The sequence below is a fragment of the Mesoplodon bidens genome, assembly GCF_964165515.1.
Source record: "Mesoplodon bidens genome assembly, chromosome: 6".
Taxonomy (NCBI): domain Eukaryota; kingdom Metazoa; phylum Chordata; class Mammalia; order Artiodactyla; family Ziphiidae; genus Mesoplodon; species Mesoplodon bidens.
The window spans coordinates 25167503-25184544 of record NC_138162.1 but is presented as its reverse complement, the minus strand read 5'-3'; the positions used below and the strand labels follow the sequence as shown (position 1 = coordinate 25184544).

At 46.0% G+C, this 17042-nt stretch overlaps 1 protein-coding gene across 1 annotated transcript in view; it reads left to right on the top strand.

Moving 5' to 3' along the window:
• Window positions 1-17042, top strand: part of GABBR2 (gamma-aminobutyric acid type B receptor subunit 2) — a gene marked incomplete at its 5' end in the record, with an annotated part of 369129 nt that overhangs the window by 170765 nt on the left and 181322 nt on the right. Inside the window, one exon of the mRNA XM_081238251.1 lies at window positions 8799-8900. Coding sequence (XP_081094377.1) covers window positions 8799-8900 — 102 coding nt within the window. The remainder of the gene's footprint in view (window positions 1-8798; window positions 8901-17042) is intronic.

Below are 17042 nucleotides of genomic sequence, written 5' to 3'. Positions count from 1 at the left end.
AAAATCTGCTTTCCTGACCCATCTACCTGTTGGCCCCACCTCCAACACAGGGGTGCCCAGAACCAGGTGCCCTCCGTTCCACATGACAGCCCTTCAGTGTTTGAAGTCGGCCATCACTTCCTGCCTTGGTCTACTCTTCTCCAGGCTAATTTTTTAATTAGCTTAAATTAATGGTGGTTCCTGGGGAGCTCCAGCCCCAGTAAAAGTGACCTGAATTATTCAAAGATTTGAGTGTTTTAAATGCCTGTTTATCCTAATTAGCATCTTAACTACAGCAGTGCCCTCTGCCTCTAATGAGCCACATTTTAACACGTTCTATATTTTAATAGATTTTCCTTGAATGAACCGTTTAATCAAGTGAAGACACATTTCATGAATGAATAGAAGTAAATCTATAATTATACTCTTTAGTCAGGTAAGAGGAGTGACATTTCAGCACAATCTAGGGCTATATATAGCAAGTGTATTTGAATGACAAAGTAGGTTACCTCGGCTTCCGTAGGAGAGCTGGGAATTCGCTTTGCTCTCAAGTTCATTTCGTAACCTAATTAGAATTTTCAAAGAGTTGTAAAGTGCATGTGGTGCAGACCTGGTTCTCCCCATCTTTACCTGGATCTCCACCTTTCTGGATGATTCCTCAGCTGGCACCGTGGCCTCCTTAGGGAAGGTGTCTGGGGAACTACTGGCCACAGAAGCCAAGTGTCCTGGGGTCTCTGATAGTCCCCACGGCCTCGCCTCCACTTTGCATTTCACTTGCTCCATCAGAGCCTTCCCCACCTGGGCCATGTGGTCCGAATGGGAGAACTTACAGCTGTAATAATCCTCCGTTCCTCCTTTTCTTACTGTCTGTCTCTCCGTCATTCCCTTCTTGCTTTCCTTCTCACCATTCTCCCTTCTGACATGGTCAGGATCTGCTCGTGGTGCTGGGGGCCAGGAGTAGAAGGATCTGGGGATTAAAGATGAGACATAACTGTTGATTGGGGTAGGAGAGAAGTCCCAGCTGTAAAGGAAGATGGTGCCCAGAACCTGGAGAAGGTAGGAGTAGGTGACTTGGGGGGGCTTTTAGGAGGCTGGCAACCTAGCTGTGAGCCTGGCAGCTCTGTGGCTTTTACCCCTTCATTTGTGGTTCTCAACTTTAGCTACATGTTGGAATCACCTGGAGACCTCTAAAAGTGCTGATGCCTGGGTCCTATCTCAGGGACTGTAATTGGCTTAGGATGCAGCCAAGGCATCAGTAGTTTTTAAAGACTCCCAGGTGATTCTGACATGCAGCCGCAGTCAACATCTTGAAAATACCTCATGAAAGACCCTGACCATAGCACCCAGCTAAGTCACTCCCACAGTCCTGGTCCATGGAAACTGTGTGAGATAATAACCGTTTCTTGTTTTAAGCCACTAAGTTGTGGGATAATTTGTTACACAGCAATAGGTGACTAATACAGATTATTAGTTGCCCCAAATATATCCCCAGGTGGGTCAGTTCATGTCACCTCCACCACCATCTCCTCATCCAGCCTCCAGAATCTCTCATGTGGATGGTTCTGTAGCTGCCTCAATGGCCTTCCTGTTCCCTCATGCACCTGCCCTCATTGGTCCCATAGCAGCCTGAGTCTTGGTTTTAAAACACAGTTCTAGGCCTTCCCTGGTGGCGCAGTGGTTGAGAGTCCGCCTGCCGATGCAGGGGACACGAGTTCGTGCCCCAGTCCGGGAAGATCCCACATGCTGCGGAGCAGCTGGGCCCATGCGCCATGGCCGCTGAGCCTGCGCATCTGGAGCCTGTGCTCCGCAACGGGAGAGGCCACAACAGTGAGAGGCCCGCATACCGCAAAAAAACAAACAAACAAACAAAAAAACACAGTTCTAATCATGCAACCCTCTTCCTGGAACCTTGTGAAGGCTTCCCACTGTTCTTAGGCTCGAGACCAGAATCTTTCCTGTGAATTATGAGGCTCTCATGGTCTTCTCCTGTCCACCTCTTCTTTCTCATTTCATTCCAACAGCTTTCCCCCAGCCCCTGCCCATGCTGTGCTTCAGACCAGCGCAGCTCTCTTAGTTTTCCTACCAGCTCTCTCCCGCTGTAGGACCTTTGCAGTGTGTTGCTCCTCATCCTGGAATCCTTCTCTGCCCTACCTTCTGGCCTAGATCTGACTTCTCTATGTTAGCCTCTCCTGGATGCATGCCCCTGAACTTGAGCACCTTGTCTTGTAGGTACCAGGGTAATTATCTGATTAATGTCTCTCACCCCCTCTAGATAGAGACCCAAGAATGGATTTGCTCTCCATCAGAACCCTGGTATTATTTCACATGGTGCCTGGAACAGAAGAGATGTCAATATTATGAATGAATAAATGAATGAATGAATGAATGAGAGAGACTGGGAAGAACAAACAGGGCCCCATTCTGGAATGACCAGGCACTATAGGTAGCAGTGCAAAAAGGGACTCAAGCCCAGAGGCCAGGAAGTGACTGGACAAGAGACAGAATTCCAGCCCCAGGAATGAAGCAGGAGCCCTGATTGAAAGCTTGAGGTCTAAGAAGGCCCCTTTCCAGGCTGGCAGGGGGCTGAAACCCCTGGCCTCCTGACCTCAGGCTCCTTACATTACCTTGCTGGAGAAAGGGGAGTTCCAAGGCTGAGGTGGGGGATCTCACCTCAGGGAGAGAGTTAATTGGCTGTAGGGGCAGGGAGTTAATTGGCCGTACCTGTGGGCAGCAGAAAGTTGCAGGGGGACAGGAACCTGGCAGGGCATGCAGATGTGGTCCTGGGACCCTGTCGCAGGGACAGCATGGGCGGAAAGAACAGCCTGACCCACATGGCAGTTATTCAGGGTGGGACACATAATGCTGTTATTTCATAAGCCCAATCACTGGGTGATTTCCGGAGAGGGAGAATCATCTGGGCATCTGGGGTGTGTGAGTGGAGAGGTGCAGCCTTCAGAGCAGGGAGGAGGCCTGCAGGTGGAGTGGCACTGTGACCTGCTCAGAGGTAGTGACAAGCCTCCCTGGTAGAACAGGGTGGACCCACATTATGCTTAAAATGGGTCACATGGACTCAGTTATGCTAAGCCAGAAAATTCTCCCGAATAGTCTGTTCACCTATACTCTTTTCCTAATTCCATTAGCTTCGTGTCTTTTCCTCTGATCCTCTTTTCCTTCTCCAGCCTGTCCGCTCCTCCCCCTACATCTCACAGGACCAGCTGTGTATCCCCAATGCCGAGCCTGTGGATGGGGGCTGTGTGCTCAGTTGGAGAAGCGAGGCCATTGTGATGCCTTCACTGGAGTGTCAAGTCCCTGTCACCCCTTCTCCTACAGCCCGTGAACCAGCTGGGAGGGAAGGTCGTGTATAGACCCACTGGGCCCACAGTTTAGACAGCTGATCTGACCTGACATTATTTTCTGCCACTCAGCCTGAGTAGGACCGTCCTCCCAGCTCTGAACTTTCCCCCAAAGCCACTGATTCTGCCTGGCTCTTGACTTCTTTCAAGACGTTGGACTTCCCTAGAGCTTGGAGTCTTAAGTGTTAAAATTCTTGGATTTGGATCTTTGATTCCCAAGGCTGCACTGGGAATTGGTGTCACCAATTGGTGTCACTCCTCACCACTCCTGAGGAGTCATTGGTGTCACCCCTTGTGACCTTTTACTCCCAACACCCCCACCACCATGTCCATGGTCTTCTAAAGGGTTCTTGGTCCCTGTCATAGCCACACCTCTCTCCTCTGAGCCTGAGCCACTTTGTCACAATCCCTGATAAATGCACCCAGAACTGAGCCCAACACTCCAGGTGTGCTCTGAGGTGGGCAGACCAGAGGGTGATTGTCCCCTCCACATTCTAGATGTGATAACCTTTTTAAATGTGAATCCCAGTCCTGCTAACCCTTTTGGTAATTGTCTTACTCAGGTCAACACATTGTGGTCTCCTAATCAAACAGAAAATATCCAAGCATTTTTTCATACCATATCAATGGTTTGCTTAAAACTTGTCCTGCCTTCTTTAGGACAGTGGTCCTCAAACTTGAACATATATCAGAATCACCTGGAGGGCTGACTAAAACACAGATTGCTGGACCCCACCCCAGAGTGTCTGACCCAGTAGGTCTGAGGTGGGCCCGAGAATTTGCATTTCTAACAAGTTCCCTCAGGTGATGCTGGTGTTACTGGTCCAGGGGCCACACCTTGAGAACCACTGCTTTAGGGACACGCTTTCTGGTATGACTTCGCATCCACAGGCCATACCAGTTCTTGGGGGAAAAAATCAACAGCTGTTGCCTCCAAGCCTATTTTCGATTATTTATTCCTAGAGCTCCGACCCACTGGTTCTCCCTGGTGCCTAGTGAGTTGTGCTCCTTTCAGATTTGCTCCGATGGCCAGGGCTGGGATTCATCGCTCCAGAAGCAGGGAGAGTTCTTCCCTTAGGCAATCTTAGCCCTGTGAGCTGGCCCCGAGGACCCAGCTTTTAGGGACCCAACCCTTCCTAATCTCCCTTCTAGCAGCACTCAGGGCCCCGCTCATGGTCTTCCTCACTCCACTGGCAGCCCTGACCCTCCCTTCTAGGTGCTGGGACAACCTTCTTCTCTGTCCCTTCCCTGCCCATCAGCACCCATCTCTCCCCCTTCCTCCCAGGATGGCCAGGGCCTTTCAGCAAATCAGACTCCTGATGGCTGCCTCCCTGGGCCCCATATGCAGATTAGGCCCCAGTGGGGCTCTGGCTATACTTGAGTGTGTGTGTATGTGTGAATGTATTTTATTTTCTTGAGAATTAAGTGTCACTCCTTTCCAGGAAGAACATATTTCTGCTTTTATAGTAGAGGTGAATAAAAAATAGGATTCAGTTTGCTGAAATGTGGTTTTTAGCAAGCTGATAAAAGATACTGGCCCTGTAAAACAGGAGATACCTGCAGTACCAGAATGAAAAAAAAAAAAAAGCTGTCTTTTTTCTAACTTACTTAATAATCTTTAACCAATGCAATGAATGATCCTTCTAGCCACACGTGAGAGTGTGGATTTTTTTCCTTGTGAGGTAGATCAATTGCATTATTTCTTTAACATGCTTTGGTTATTTAAAACTATCATTTATTACTGTTTTTTTCCATTTGCTTTCCCTAATAAAGTCCATTAGAATAAATGCTCAAGCTGAGCAGACTTCTTTGTGCTGGAATTATGGTCAGTGAGTGCCTAATGTCACCAACCATCTGTTCTGACCCATTCTGGCTCATAAGCCTGAGGAACTGTCCACATCTGGCAGGATCCAGCAGAGCCAGCCTGGGACCATTCAGAGAGCACTGGCCTGGGAGTCACACCTCAGTTTCCTCATTTGTGAAATTAGGGGCAGAATGAGGTGACCTCTAGGGTGTTTTGGTTTTGTTTGTTTCGAGTTCTGACTGCCTATAAAATATTTTTTCTGCCGTTAATTACATACAGCTCTCATGCACACACTTACTCATAGATAGATACTCCAAGCCACTGACAGCCTTGATGCTGCGTCTTATGCCTGGAAATGATCATTCCAGCTTTTAAGCAGCGTAAAGAACTTTAGAATTTCCAAAGCCGTTCCGCATCCTCAGTGTTTTTGCTGGGCCCTGTAAGTTACATGCTGTATTGCCCTCATTTTATAGGTGAAAAGACTGAGACTCAAGAGAGTTCGAGTAGTTTCCCTAGCTTTGGGTGGCATGGACATGGAGAGCCGCGGCTCGACTGTGCATACCTTGGTAGTCTGTGCATTGGCTGTGTTGCCTTCCAGCAGGGCCGAGTTTGCACATTTTCTGTGTTTAATAATTGTTGTTGCTCCACAGCACCCTCAGCTCCACAGCACCCTCATGACACACAAAACTAATAATGGAACCCCACCTGCATCCAAAAAGGATTTGAGGGACTTCCCTGGTGGCGCAGTGGTTGGGAACCCGCCTGCCAATGCAGGGGACACGGCTTTGAGCCCTGGTCCAGGAAGATCCCATATGCCGCGGAGCAATTAAGCCCGTGCGCCACAGCTGCTGAGCCTGTGCTCTAGAGCCCACGAGCCACAACTACTGAGCCCGTGCACCACAACTACTGAAGCCCGCATGCCTAGAGCCCGTGCTCCGCAACAAGAGAAGCCACCGCAGTGAGAGGCCTGTGCACTGCAATGAAGAGTAGCCCCTGCTCACCGCAACTAGAGAAAACCCGCATGTAGCAACGAAGACCCAATGCAACCAAAAATAAATAAATAAAATTTATTTTTTAAAAAAAGCAGGGCTTCCCTGGTGGCGCAGTGGTTGAGAGTCCGCCTGCCGATGCAGGGGACACAGGTTCGTGCCCCCGTCCGGGAAGATCCCACATGCCGTGGAGCGGCTGGGCCCGTGAGCCATGGCCACTGAGCCTGCGCGTCCGGAGCCTGTGCCCCGCAACGGGAGAGGCCACAACAGTGAGAGGCCCGCGTACCGCAAAAAAAAAAAAAAAAAAAAAAAAAAAAAAAGCAAAAAGGATTTGACGCAGCAGAAATGAACCGTAATGGCAAAGTCAACTTGTTTTTCAAGCAACTAGCTCCCAATCTTCCATCAAAATAGAGGTAAAAACTAAGGATGGGCAAGGTTCACCCTGACTGCGGCAGTGTCATTCTTTTTACAAAACGTTTATTGCAAAGTATTTCGAGCATTCAGAAAAGTACAGAACACCAAACACCCATGGACTAGCCACCCAGAATTAATGTGTTCACATTTTGCTCTATTTGCGTCATATTTCTTTTAAAGAAATGAAATACAGCAGTTCCCACTGAAACCCCCTTTGTTCCCTTTCTATGGTGGTGGCTTCCCAGTGACCATCCTGTGACATTCAGGGCCAAATTATTCAAAACATTTTGATACATACATTGGGAGGATCCACCACTTGTTGAAACAAGAAGTGCTTTTTTTTTTATCATGGTAAAATGTACATAACATCAAATTTACCATTTTAACCATTTTTAAATTTACAGTGCAGAGGCATTAAGTACCTTCATATTGTTGTGCAAGAGGCACCACCAGTCATCTCCAGAACTTTCCATTATCCCAAACAGATACTCTGTACCCATAACTCTTCATTCCCCCAGCCCCCAGCCCCTAGGAGCTACTGTTCTCCTATGTCTCTTATGTCTCTATGAATTTGACTACTCTGGGTACCTCATCTAGGTGGAATCTTACAATATTTGTCCTTCTGCATCTGACTTATTTCATTTAGCATAATGTCTTCAAGGTTCATCCATATTGTAGCATGTATCAAACTTTCATTCCTTTTTAAGGCGGAATAACATTCCATTGTATGTCTAAACCACAACTTGTTTATCCATTCATCTGTTGATGGACATTTGGGTTGCTTCCACCTTTTGCTCTTGTGAATAATGCTGCTATGCACATGAGTGTCCAAATATCTCTTTGAGTCGCTGCTTTCAATTCTTTTGGGTATATACCCAGAAGTAGAATTGCTGGATCATATTACCATATGATGGGTAATTTTAACAGTGCACAAAGGTTCCAGTTTATCCCCATCCTCATCAACACTTGCTGGGTTTTGGTTTTTGATAATAACCATCTTAATGGGTATGAACAAGAAGGGCTCTTAAAGATCTTCTTCTCCTGAAGAGGAGGAGACTGAAGCCCTAAGAGGGAAAGGCTCACACAGAGAGGCCGAAGTCACAAGCAACTCGGTGCCAAAGCAAGACCTGGAACTTGGGTCCCAAAACTCCCACCTGGTTCTTTCTACTAAAACACACAGTCTCATTTCCATGGCTTTATGTCAGAGGGTATATAGTCATGGACATGGGCCAGATACAGATTTCAGATTTATTTGTTTTGGTCCTAACTTTGTTTTTTAAAAAAATTGAAAATAATATCAACATTTTAAAATGTGGGAGATCCTGTATTTTAAAAATCTAGAGACTTCCCTGGCTGTCCAGTGGTTAAGATTCTGTGCTTCCATTGCAGGGGGCACAGGTTCGAGCCATGGTTGGGGAACTAAGATCCTGCATACTGTGCAGCGTGGCCAAGAAATAAATAAAAATAAAAATCTGGATTTCTGATTTCACTCCCCCAAAATCAGAAGGTCTGGTGACTCTGGACCAACATTCTGGCATAGCATGTTTGGAGCTGAGCAGCAAGTGCCATCTTTAGGTGAGGCATATAGTCACCAGTTTGCCACAGTCCCCACCACTCCCTAGTATCCTTCCACACAGGCTGCTTCACACATTGGCTAGTCGGTGTGAACACTGGAGTTTGCAGCTCTCTGCTTTCCAAGCACATAGATGTTAGTCATTCTGTGTGTCAGCAGACACATAGTTATGTTTAACATCTCAGGCTGATTCCATACCCCCTTACTCTCTCCTCTGTTTTACTTTGTCTATATGAATACCTCAGCTATTTCTTCACCCTAGAAATGAAGTAATATTGCAAATAAATAATGTAGAATATAAATAAAGAAGTATTTGAATAGTCTGATTTGGAGACAGCGTGATGTACTTAACTAATCTGATTTGGAGATAGTATGAAACACCAGCATGAAACTCCAGAGACTTGGATGCTTGTCTTAATGCTTCCAGGAAATTCCTGGGCAACTTTAGTAAGCCCGTTCCCTGTCTGGCCTCCTTATGCCTATGTGTCAAGTGTGGAGTGGGACTGGGAGATCTCCAAGGCCCCAGGGGGCACTCTAGTTTTTAATGAAGATAAAACCCACTCCTTTTGTGCGTCGATGGAGAAAATCACCTTGCCCATTTGAGCCACTTCCCAGGACAACCCCTCTGAACTGGCCCTTCCTGTGGCCGCCAGCACACCCACCCTCTGCTTTCTCTTTGCTGGCAGGTGAGGAACGACCTGACCGGGGTTCTGTATGGTGAGGACATCGAGATTTCAGACACTGAGAGCTTCTCCAATGATCCCTGCACCAGTGTCAAAAAGCTTAAGGTAGGTGCAGCTGGCCACAGCCCAGAGGACAGACGGACCGCACGCTCCTGGGGTTCCCCAAATCCCCTGACTTTGAAGGAGTCTCGAATTCAGGCTGTCTCACTTCATCCTTGGCATCTGACATATGAGGAGAAGCTCTCAGAAGCTGGCTTCCCTTGGCTGTCCCCAGTGCTAGTTGTCCAGCACTGGCCAGAGGTCTGATTGCCAGGTGTACAGCCATGTGGAGCTTTCTGGGTGATTCTGTATCTCTCAACCCAGCCTGAGAGGCAACCAGGGCACAGTTATTATCATGTCTGTTGTGAAGAGGCTCAGAGAGAGTAACTCTCTTGCCCAAACCCACAGCAAGGAAGTACTGTTGTCGGGACTGAAAGCTCAGGCTCCTGACCCCCTCCAGTGACGCTCACTCCAGGGACAGATGGGTCAACTAGATGTTTGCCCAGTCGTAAGTAGTTCCTGCCTGTCATCTGTCCATTCATTCCCCAAACTCCCTCAAACACCCTGTCTGTGCCAGACACTCTCCTGGGCTCACAGACACCGTCAGGCCTGCCAGTGTCCTCAGGTCACTCAGTGCTGGTAAGGAAAGCAGATACCTCTCAGGGGAACCAGGAACCCAGGGGCTGGGGAACAAAGGGAGGAAGTGACTCATCCCTCCCCGGGGAGGGTTCAGACAAGGCTCCGCCACGCGACACGGAGGATGGGCAGGAATGAGACCTGCAGGGTGAATATCAAAGGGCAGGACAGTCATGCTCACTGTGCACTTGGGATCAGCAGGAATTCCCAGAGGCTGGGCTATCGGGATGGGGCTGTGGGAAAGAGCTGAGGCCGAAAACAGAATTTGGAGCCAGTTTCCATGAGCCTTGGATGTTGAGCTAAGAAGTTTGGTCTTTTATCCTGAGGGCAGTGGGGAGCTGCTGGGGGATTATAAGCAGGTACAGACATAGTTAGAGCTGTCACCTTACTCTTCCATTTGTCATGCCCACATTGAAAGTCTCCTGAGGCCCCAGATGCCAACTGCTGACATGTCCCTTCTCTCTTGGGCTGGGCCCAGGTTATACCAGTCAGAGCAGGTGGCAGTTTAGAGCTCATGAAGCCTTCAGTTCACATATGGGGAGACTGAGACCCAGAGATGGGGAGCAGGGGAACAGAGTACCAGTTGTCTGTCACCTGCTCGGGAGCAGACACCACACCTGCGTTGACGCTTCAGCCCTGGGAGCCTCTGCAGATGAGGAAACCGCAGCTAGGGAGGGCCTGCTAGCAGCCTAGGTGTCTGGGGCTGGATCTGCCCAGCTCTCGCCCCACAGACGATGTGGTCTGAGGGTGGAGTCGGGCTGTGCAGAGGCCCGGAGGATCCAGAGGAGCGGAGTGCCTGCTCTGCAGGGACCACTTGGGGTGGGACTGGGGTGGACGGGCCCTGGTGCTGCCCTGACATTCTCCTGCCACACGCAGTGTCTCCCCAGGGTGGGCACTGGAAATAGCTTCCTGCACCTCAGAGACCCGGCGGAATTCTGTGGGCTTTAAAATTTAAAGAGCCTTTATGTGTGGAGCAGACGCATTAGTTGAAAGTCTACACGAAACTGGGGATGGATGGACCTGGTTGCTCTGCTCATCAGCCAACCAATTCTAACAGAAACAGGAGTGATATGAACGCTGAGGAAAACAGCAGCCGGCCTTTCCAGGGCATTGAGCAAGGGCCAGGCCCCCCTGCAGAGCCCTGGACCTCCACTTGCCCATTCAGCCCTCCCCAGAGCCCTGGGACAGAGAGAATGTTTGTATCCCCATTTCACAGATGGGGAGCTTGAGCCTCAACGAGGTTAAGAACTCACCCCTAGTCACCCAGCTGGAAAGTGGTGCGTTGGAATTCAAACTCAGATCTGGGCAACGCCATGGTCCAGCTTCTCCACTGCCCCACACAGCTGCGGTTCTGAGAAAGGAGTCCAGCATCACGTGAGCCCGGGAGAGCAGAACCAAGGACAGCACGCTCAGGCTGTTGGCAAAGGGTCCCCTCTGTGTGGAGCGCTCTTCCCCCAGAACCTGCATGGCTCCTGTTTGCATCTTCTTCTAGTCTTTTCTCAGTTGTCCCCTTTTCCCAGAGGCTTTATTTAAAATTTAAATCCCTGCCCCTCGCACTCCCACCCCCCCCCCCTTTCTGCTAATTTTCTCCATTTCACTGATGGACATCTGTTATCAGTTTCCTGGGGCTGCCATAACAAAGCACCACAAACTAGGCTTAAAACAACAGAAGTTTATTCTTTCACACCTTGAGGCCAGAAGTCCAAGGTCAAGATGTGGCAAGGCTATGCTCTCTAGCAGCCTTGGGGACTCTTCCGTACCTTTCTCTAAGCTTCTAGTATCACTGGCAATCCTTGAGGTTCCTTGGCTTGCGGCTGTGTAACTCCAGTCTTTGCCTTCACTGACATTTCCCCCTTTTCTCTTCACATCATCTTAGGGCACTAGTCATGTGGGATTAAGAGCCTGCCCTACTCCAATATGACCTTATCTTAACTAATTTCATCTACAACGACCCTGTTTTCAAATGAGGTCACATTCTGAGGTATTAGGAGTTAGGATTTCTACATATCTTTGGGAGATACAGATCAACCCACGATAATATCTGACCTCCTATTCATTTTACCCAGTTGTTTTGTCGTCTGTCTCCTCCCACTAGGATGTAAGCTCTAGGAGGCAGCAGTTTTCTGTCTGTCTTGGTCACCGTTTTATTCCCCAGCACCTGGAACCAAACCTTATTTGCTCAACACATTTGCTGAGTGTGTGTAAACAAAATACCAAGTCTGGACAGACAAAGCTAACAGAGAACACAAGGATAAAATACTCAGGAACAAAGAAAAGTAACTTCTGGAAAGCTTAGAGAACAAGCAGATCTCTGGTTTCCTGTGGGATAAGATAGAGAAGGAAGGACAGAGGACAAGGAAGAAAACTAAATAGCAACTAGCAGAATTAAAATCTGCATTGGAGGTAGTAGAGAGCAGAGTTAATGCCAAGGAAACTAAAAATCTTGAGTTGCTTTGCCAGAATTCAGAGGAAATGGGCAAAGAGATCAGTCTAATGAGAGGAAAGATAAGTTATGGACACTGGAGAAGGGAGATCCTAAGGGAAAACTGGGACAAATGAAACAGAACCAAAATCAAAAACAAAACAGGAATCTCAGTATCAACAAGCACAACTACCACCCAGATCTTGGTTTCTAATACCATTCTCCATGAAAAGGAACCAGGGCTCCTTGGCGAAATGCCTGACTCTAGGACTGGGACAGGAAACATACAGGATGATCCTGGAGCATCTTGTAGTGCCAGAAAGTTAAGGACCTGTTCAAACCACATCAACAACACACACTGATGGAGGTGTGTCAGAAGAGTACAGCAGCCAACTGAAAGAGCCACTGAAAGAGCTCCCAATGGCCAAAGCTGGGACATTTGAGCAATAAAATAAAAGTGGTATTGGATTATAACCCAAAGTATAAAACAGATACCCATGATTGAGTAAGTAAATGGGAGAGAATAGACGAATCTCCTATGCCAAAGAATTCCAAATAATTTATGTAGATATCTCAGGCCCAAGGAGGTAGAGCAGAACTACCCACTTGTTAAGTGACTTCCTTCCAAAGAGCACAGGATGAAAAGGGGGGAAAAGAAGAGTAACCTTAGAGTGGAAGAATCTGACAACTACCTCAACCAGGTGACCAAGGTCAGCATCAACAGTGATAAGTCATGTTGATAGTATGTACATTTGATACGATGTGGTGAGAAGGGCACTTCACCTCTGTGTTCTTCCTCCCCAAAACCTATAACTCCAGTCTAACCATGAGAAAAGCATTAGGTAAATTCTAGTTGCAGGCCATCCTGCAAAATACCTGACCAATGCTCCTCAAAACTGTCTAGGTCTCAAATCTAAGGAATGTCTAAGCCAAAAGTAGCCTACAGAAACATGACCATGATATATAATGTAGTATCCTGAATGGGACCCAGGCATAGAAAAAGGACACTAGAGAAAAGAACTAAGGGTATCTGAATAAAGTATGAGCTTTAGTTAATAATGAATTGATATCGATTCATTATTTATAACAAATGTACTATATTAACATAAGATGTTAATAATAGGGGAAACTGCGTGAGGACATATGGGAACTCTATATACTCTCTTTGTGATTTTTCCATAAATCTAAAACTATTCTCAAATAAGAAGTTTACTTTAAAAAAATAGGTGACAAACTTAAGTGGGCTCAAGAGAGATCTACTAGATTGGACCATACAAAATTGCCGATATTCAACCATTTTGAAATTACAAAGTCAACAGTTTCATAAGGAAATGCGCAGACTGTATGTGCAGTCTAGCTGGCCTTTCTGCATTCTAGCAGAATTGGTGAATAGAGAGTAATACCCAGACACATTTTGTCAGAAGTTTTGAAATACAAACAGAAAGGGGAAAATCTACAAGTATCTAGCCCAGAAAAAAACAAATTTCTCACAAAGGTGCAAAACCAGGCCACCTCAACTCCCTTGCAACATTCAATCCCAGAGATAATGGAGCAGCTGGGAGACATTCTCCGATGTGTGAGACTCACATGATGTACTACTAGCCAGTGCCCTTCTTGCAGTTAATCTTTGAAGTCCTTTATCAGACTGCCGAGAATGATAGCAAACTTTATAGCTGAGGTCATGACAGAAGCAGGTGAGCAGGGATCACAAAAGCCCGTGGAGAGAGAGCTAAGTAGTCGTTATAAAAAGTTGTTATAAAAGTGTATGCAGGGCTTCCCTGGTGGCACAGTGGTTGAGAGTCCGCCTGCCGATGCAGGGGACACGGGTTCGTGCCCCGGTCCGGGAAGATCCCACATGCCGCAGAGCGGCTGGGCCCGTGAGCCATGGCCGCTGAGCCTGCGCGTCCAGAGCCTGTGCTCCACAGCGGGAGAGGCCACAACAGTGAAAGGCCCGCGTACCACAAAAAAAAAAAAAAGTGTATGCAGATACAGAAATTCATTTTGAAGGCGAACGTGCATATACATGCAATGCAAATAGATACTGTAATAACAGTAATTGAAATATAAAAACCCAAATTCCATTAACAGAGCCAAAGAAGTGAGTAAAAAAAAAATTGGGTGCTAAACTCCTGGTCTTAAGTAGGAAAGGGACTCAAAAGAGACTATTTTGCTTATGAGTTTCATAATTAGAAAAATATAAGTTAAAAAAGGCTTTGAATAACTTAACGGTAAGTATGCTGTAATACAAACAGAGCCTGAAGCTCCTGAAACATGGAAGATAAAAGCAAAGAAAATCTAGTCCACATATCATAAAACAGAAAGCAAATGTGAAAACCAGAAAGTATAAACTAAAACTGCAGACCAAATATAGTCATTCTGACCATAAATTCAAATAGGTCATACTCCCTATGAAGAGGCAAAGACTTTCAGATTGTGTTTTGAAGAACTAACTATAGTTATATTTACAACACAGTGACACAGAAAGGTCAAAGGTAAAAGTCAGGCAAAAGTATATCAAGCAAACCAAACTGCAGCAAGGATCCAGTGTTCACATTAGAATAAAGAGAATTCAAGGTACAGGTGTTAAACAAGATTAAGGAAGTCATTTTCTATAGATAAGGGTACAATTCTCCCTGAGAATAGCACACTCATGGACCATTATTGCTATAAATTACATCTCACTGAAATATATAAAGAAAATCCTGTTCAAATACAAAGGAGAATTGACACAAACACAATAGTATTGGGAGCCACAGCGTCTCTCTCGCAGTCTTGGACAGATCAGCCAGGCAAAAATAAGCAAGAACATAGAGGAACTGAATAATGGAATTAATCAGGCTGATTTAGCAGATATGTATCAAAGTTTGTCTAAAAGAAAGTCAGGAATAGAACCATCTCTGTGTGATGAAGACCCCAGGCCTTTAAGCTCACTCTGGGCCTGTTTCAATCAGGGACCTTTAATGTTAACTGTTGCCAGTCTGGGCTGGGAGGCCATCCTTCGAAGAGCCCTGGGTATTCCCATGGTGCCCACACTGAAGCACCAGGCTTTATGGGGGTGAGCGCCAGGCTCCAGATGTGCACCTCTGTTCATTTTGAAACCACAGAATGCATTCCAGGCCTTAGTAGAGCATAGGTTCTTCTGTCTAGGCATAGAATTCAACAAGAGGCAGAATGACAGGTAAGGAAAGAGCTTATTAGTATAGAGCGCTGTGAGATACAAACAGGAAGGGAAGCGAGTGCCATGCCGAGAACTTAGTAGCCAAGGTTTTATAGTCAAAGGAAAAGTGGAGAGGTGAAGAAGGCCCCCATCTTCCTCGTTCTTGAGTAGACGTCAAGCTTCCATCATCAGTTTCTCCTCCACGTCAGGTAAGGGAGTTTTCTTGTCCTACATGGTCAAACTGGGACTGTCGTGGTGCTGTTAAAATGAGCAAAAAGGCGGTAAAATATACTACACTATGGTAGATTATCTCAGGTTTCAGTATAATGTCATCTTTTCCCTATATATATATATATTTAACATTTTTATTGGAGTATAATTGCTTTACAATGGTGTGTTAGTTTCTGCTTTATAACAAAGTGAATCAGCTATACATACATCCCCATATCTCCTCCCTCTTGCGTCTCCCTCCCACCCTCCCAATCCCACCCCTCTAGGTGGTCGCAAAGCACCGAGCTGATCTCCCTGTGCTATGTGGCTGCTTCCCATTAGCTATCAGTTTTACATTTGGCAGTGTATATATGTCCATGCCACTCTCTCACTTTGTCACAGCTCCCCGTGTCCTCAAGTCCATTTTCTACCTCTGCATCTTTATTCCTGTCCTGCTCCTAGGTTCTTCAGAACCTTTTTTTTTTTTTTTAGATTCCATATATATGTGTTGCCATACAGTATTCGTATTTCCCTTTCTGAATTACTTCACTCTGTATGACAGTCTCTAGGTCCATTCACCTCACTACAAATAACTCAATTTCATTTCTTTTTATGGCTGAGTAATATTCCATTGTATATATGTGCCACATCTTCTTTATCCATTGATCTGTCGATGGACACTTAGGTTGCTTCCATGTCCTGGCTATTGTAAATAGTGCAGCAGTGAACATTGTGGTACATGTCTCTTTTTGAATTATGGTTTTCTCAGGATATATGCCCAGTAGTGGGATTGCTGGGTCGTATGGTAGTTCTATTTTTAGTTTTTTAAGGAACCTTCATACTGTCTCCATAGTGGCTGTATCAATTTACATTCCCACCAACAGTGCAAGAGGGTTCCCTTTTCTCCACACTCTCTCCAGCATTTATTGTTTGTAGATTTTTTGATGATGACCATTCTGACTGGTGTGAGGTGATACCTCATTGTAGTTTTGATTTGTATTTCTCTAATGATTAGTGATGTTGAGCATCCTTTCATGTGTTTGTTGGCAATCTGTTTATCTTCTTTGGAGAAATGTCTATTTAGGTCTTCTGCCCATTTTTGGATTGGGTTGTTTGTTTTTTTTGATATTGAGCTGCATGAACTGCTTGCATATTTTGGAGATTAATCCTTTGTTAGTTGCTTCATTTGCAAATATTTTCTCCCATTCTGAGGGTTGTCTTTTCGTCTTGTTTATGTTTTCCTGTGCTGTGCAAAAGCTTTTAAGTTTCATTAGGTCCCATACATTTATTTTTGTTATTATTTCCATTTCTCTAGAGGGTGGGTCAAAAAGGATCTTGCTGTGATTTATGTCATAGAGTGTTCTGCCTATGTTTTCATCCAAGAGTTTTATACTGTCTGGCCTTACATTTAGGTCTTTAATCCATTTTGAGTTTATTTTTGTGTATGGTGTTAGGGAGTGTTCTAATTTCTTTCTTTTACATGTAGCTGTCCAGTTTTCCCAGCACAGCTTATTGAAGAGGCTGTCTTTTCTCCATTGTATATTCTTGCCTCCTTTATCAAAAATAAGGTGACCATATGTGCATGGGTTTATCTGTGGGCTTTCTATCCTGTTCCATAGATCTATATTTCTGTTTTTGTGCCAGTAACATACTGTCTTGATTACTGTAGCTTTGTAGTATAGTCTGAAGTCCAGGAGCCTGATTCCTCCAGCTCTGTTTTTCTTTCTCAAGATTGCTTTGGCTATTCGGGGTCTTTTGTGATTCCATACAAATTGTGAAATTT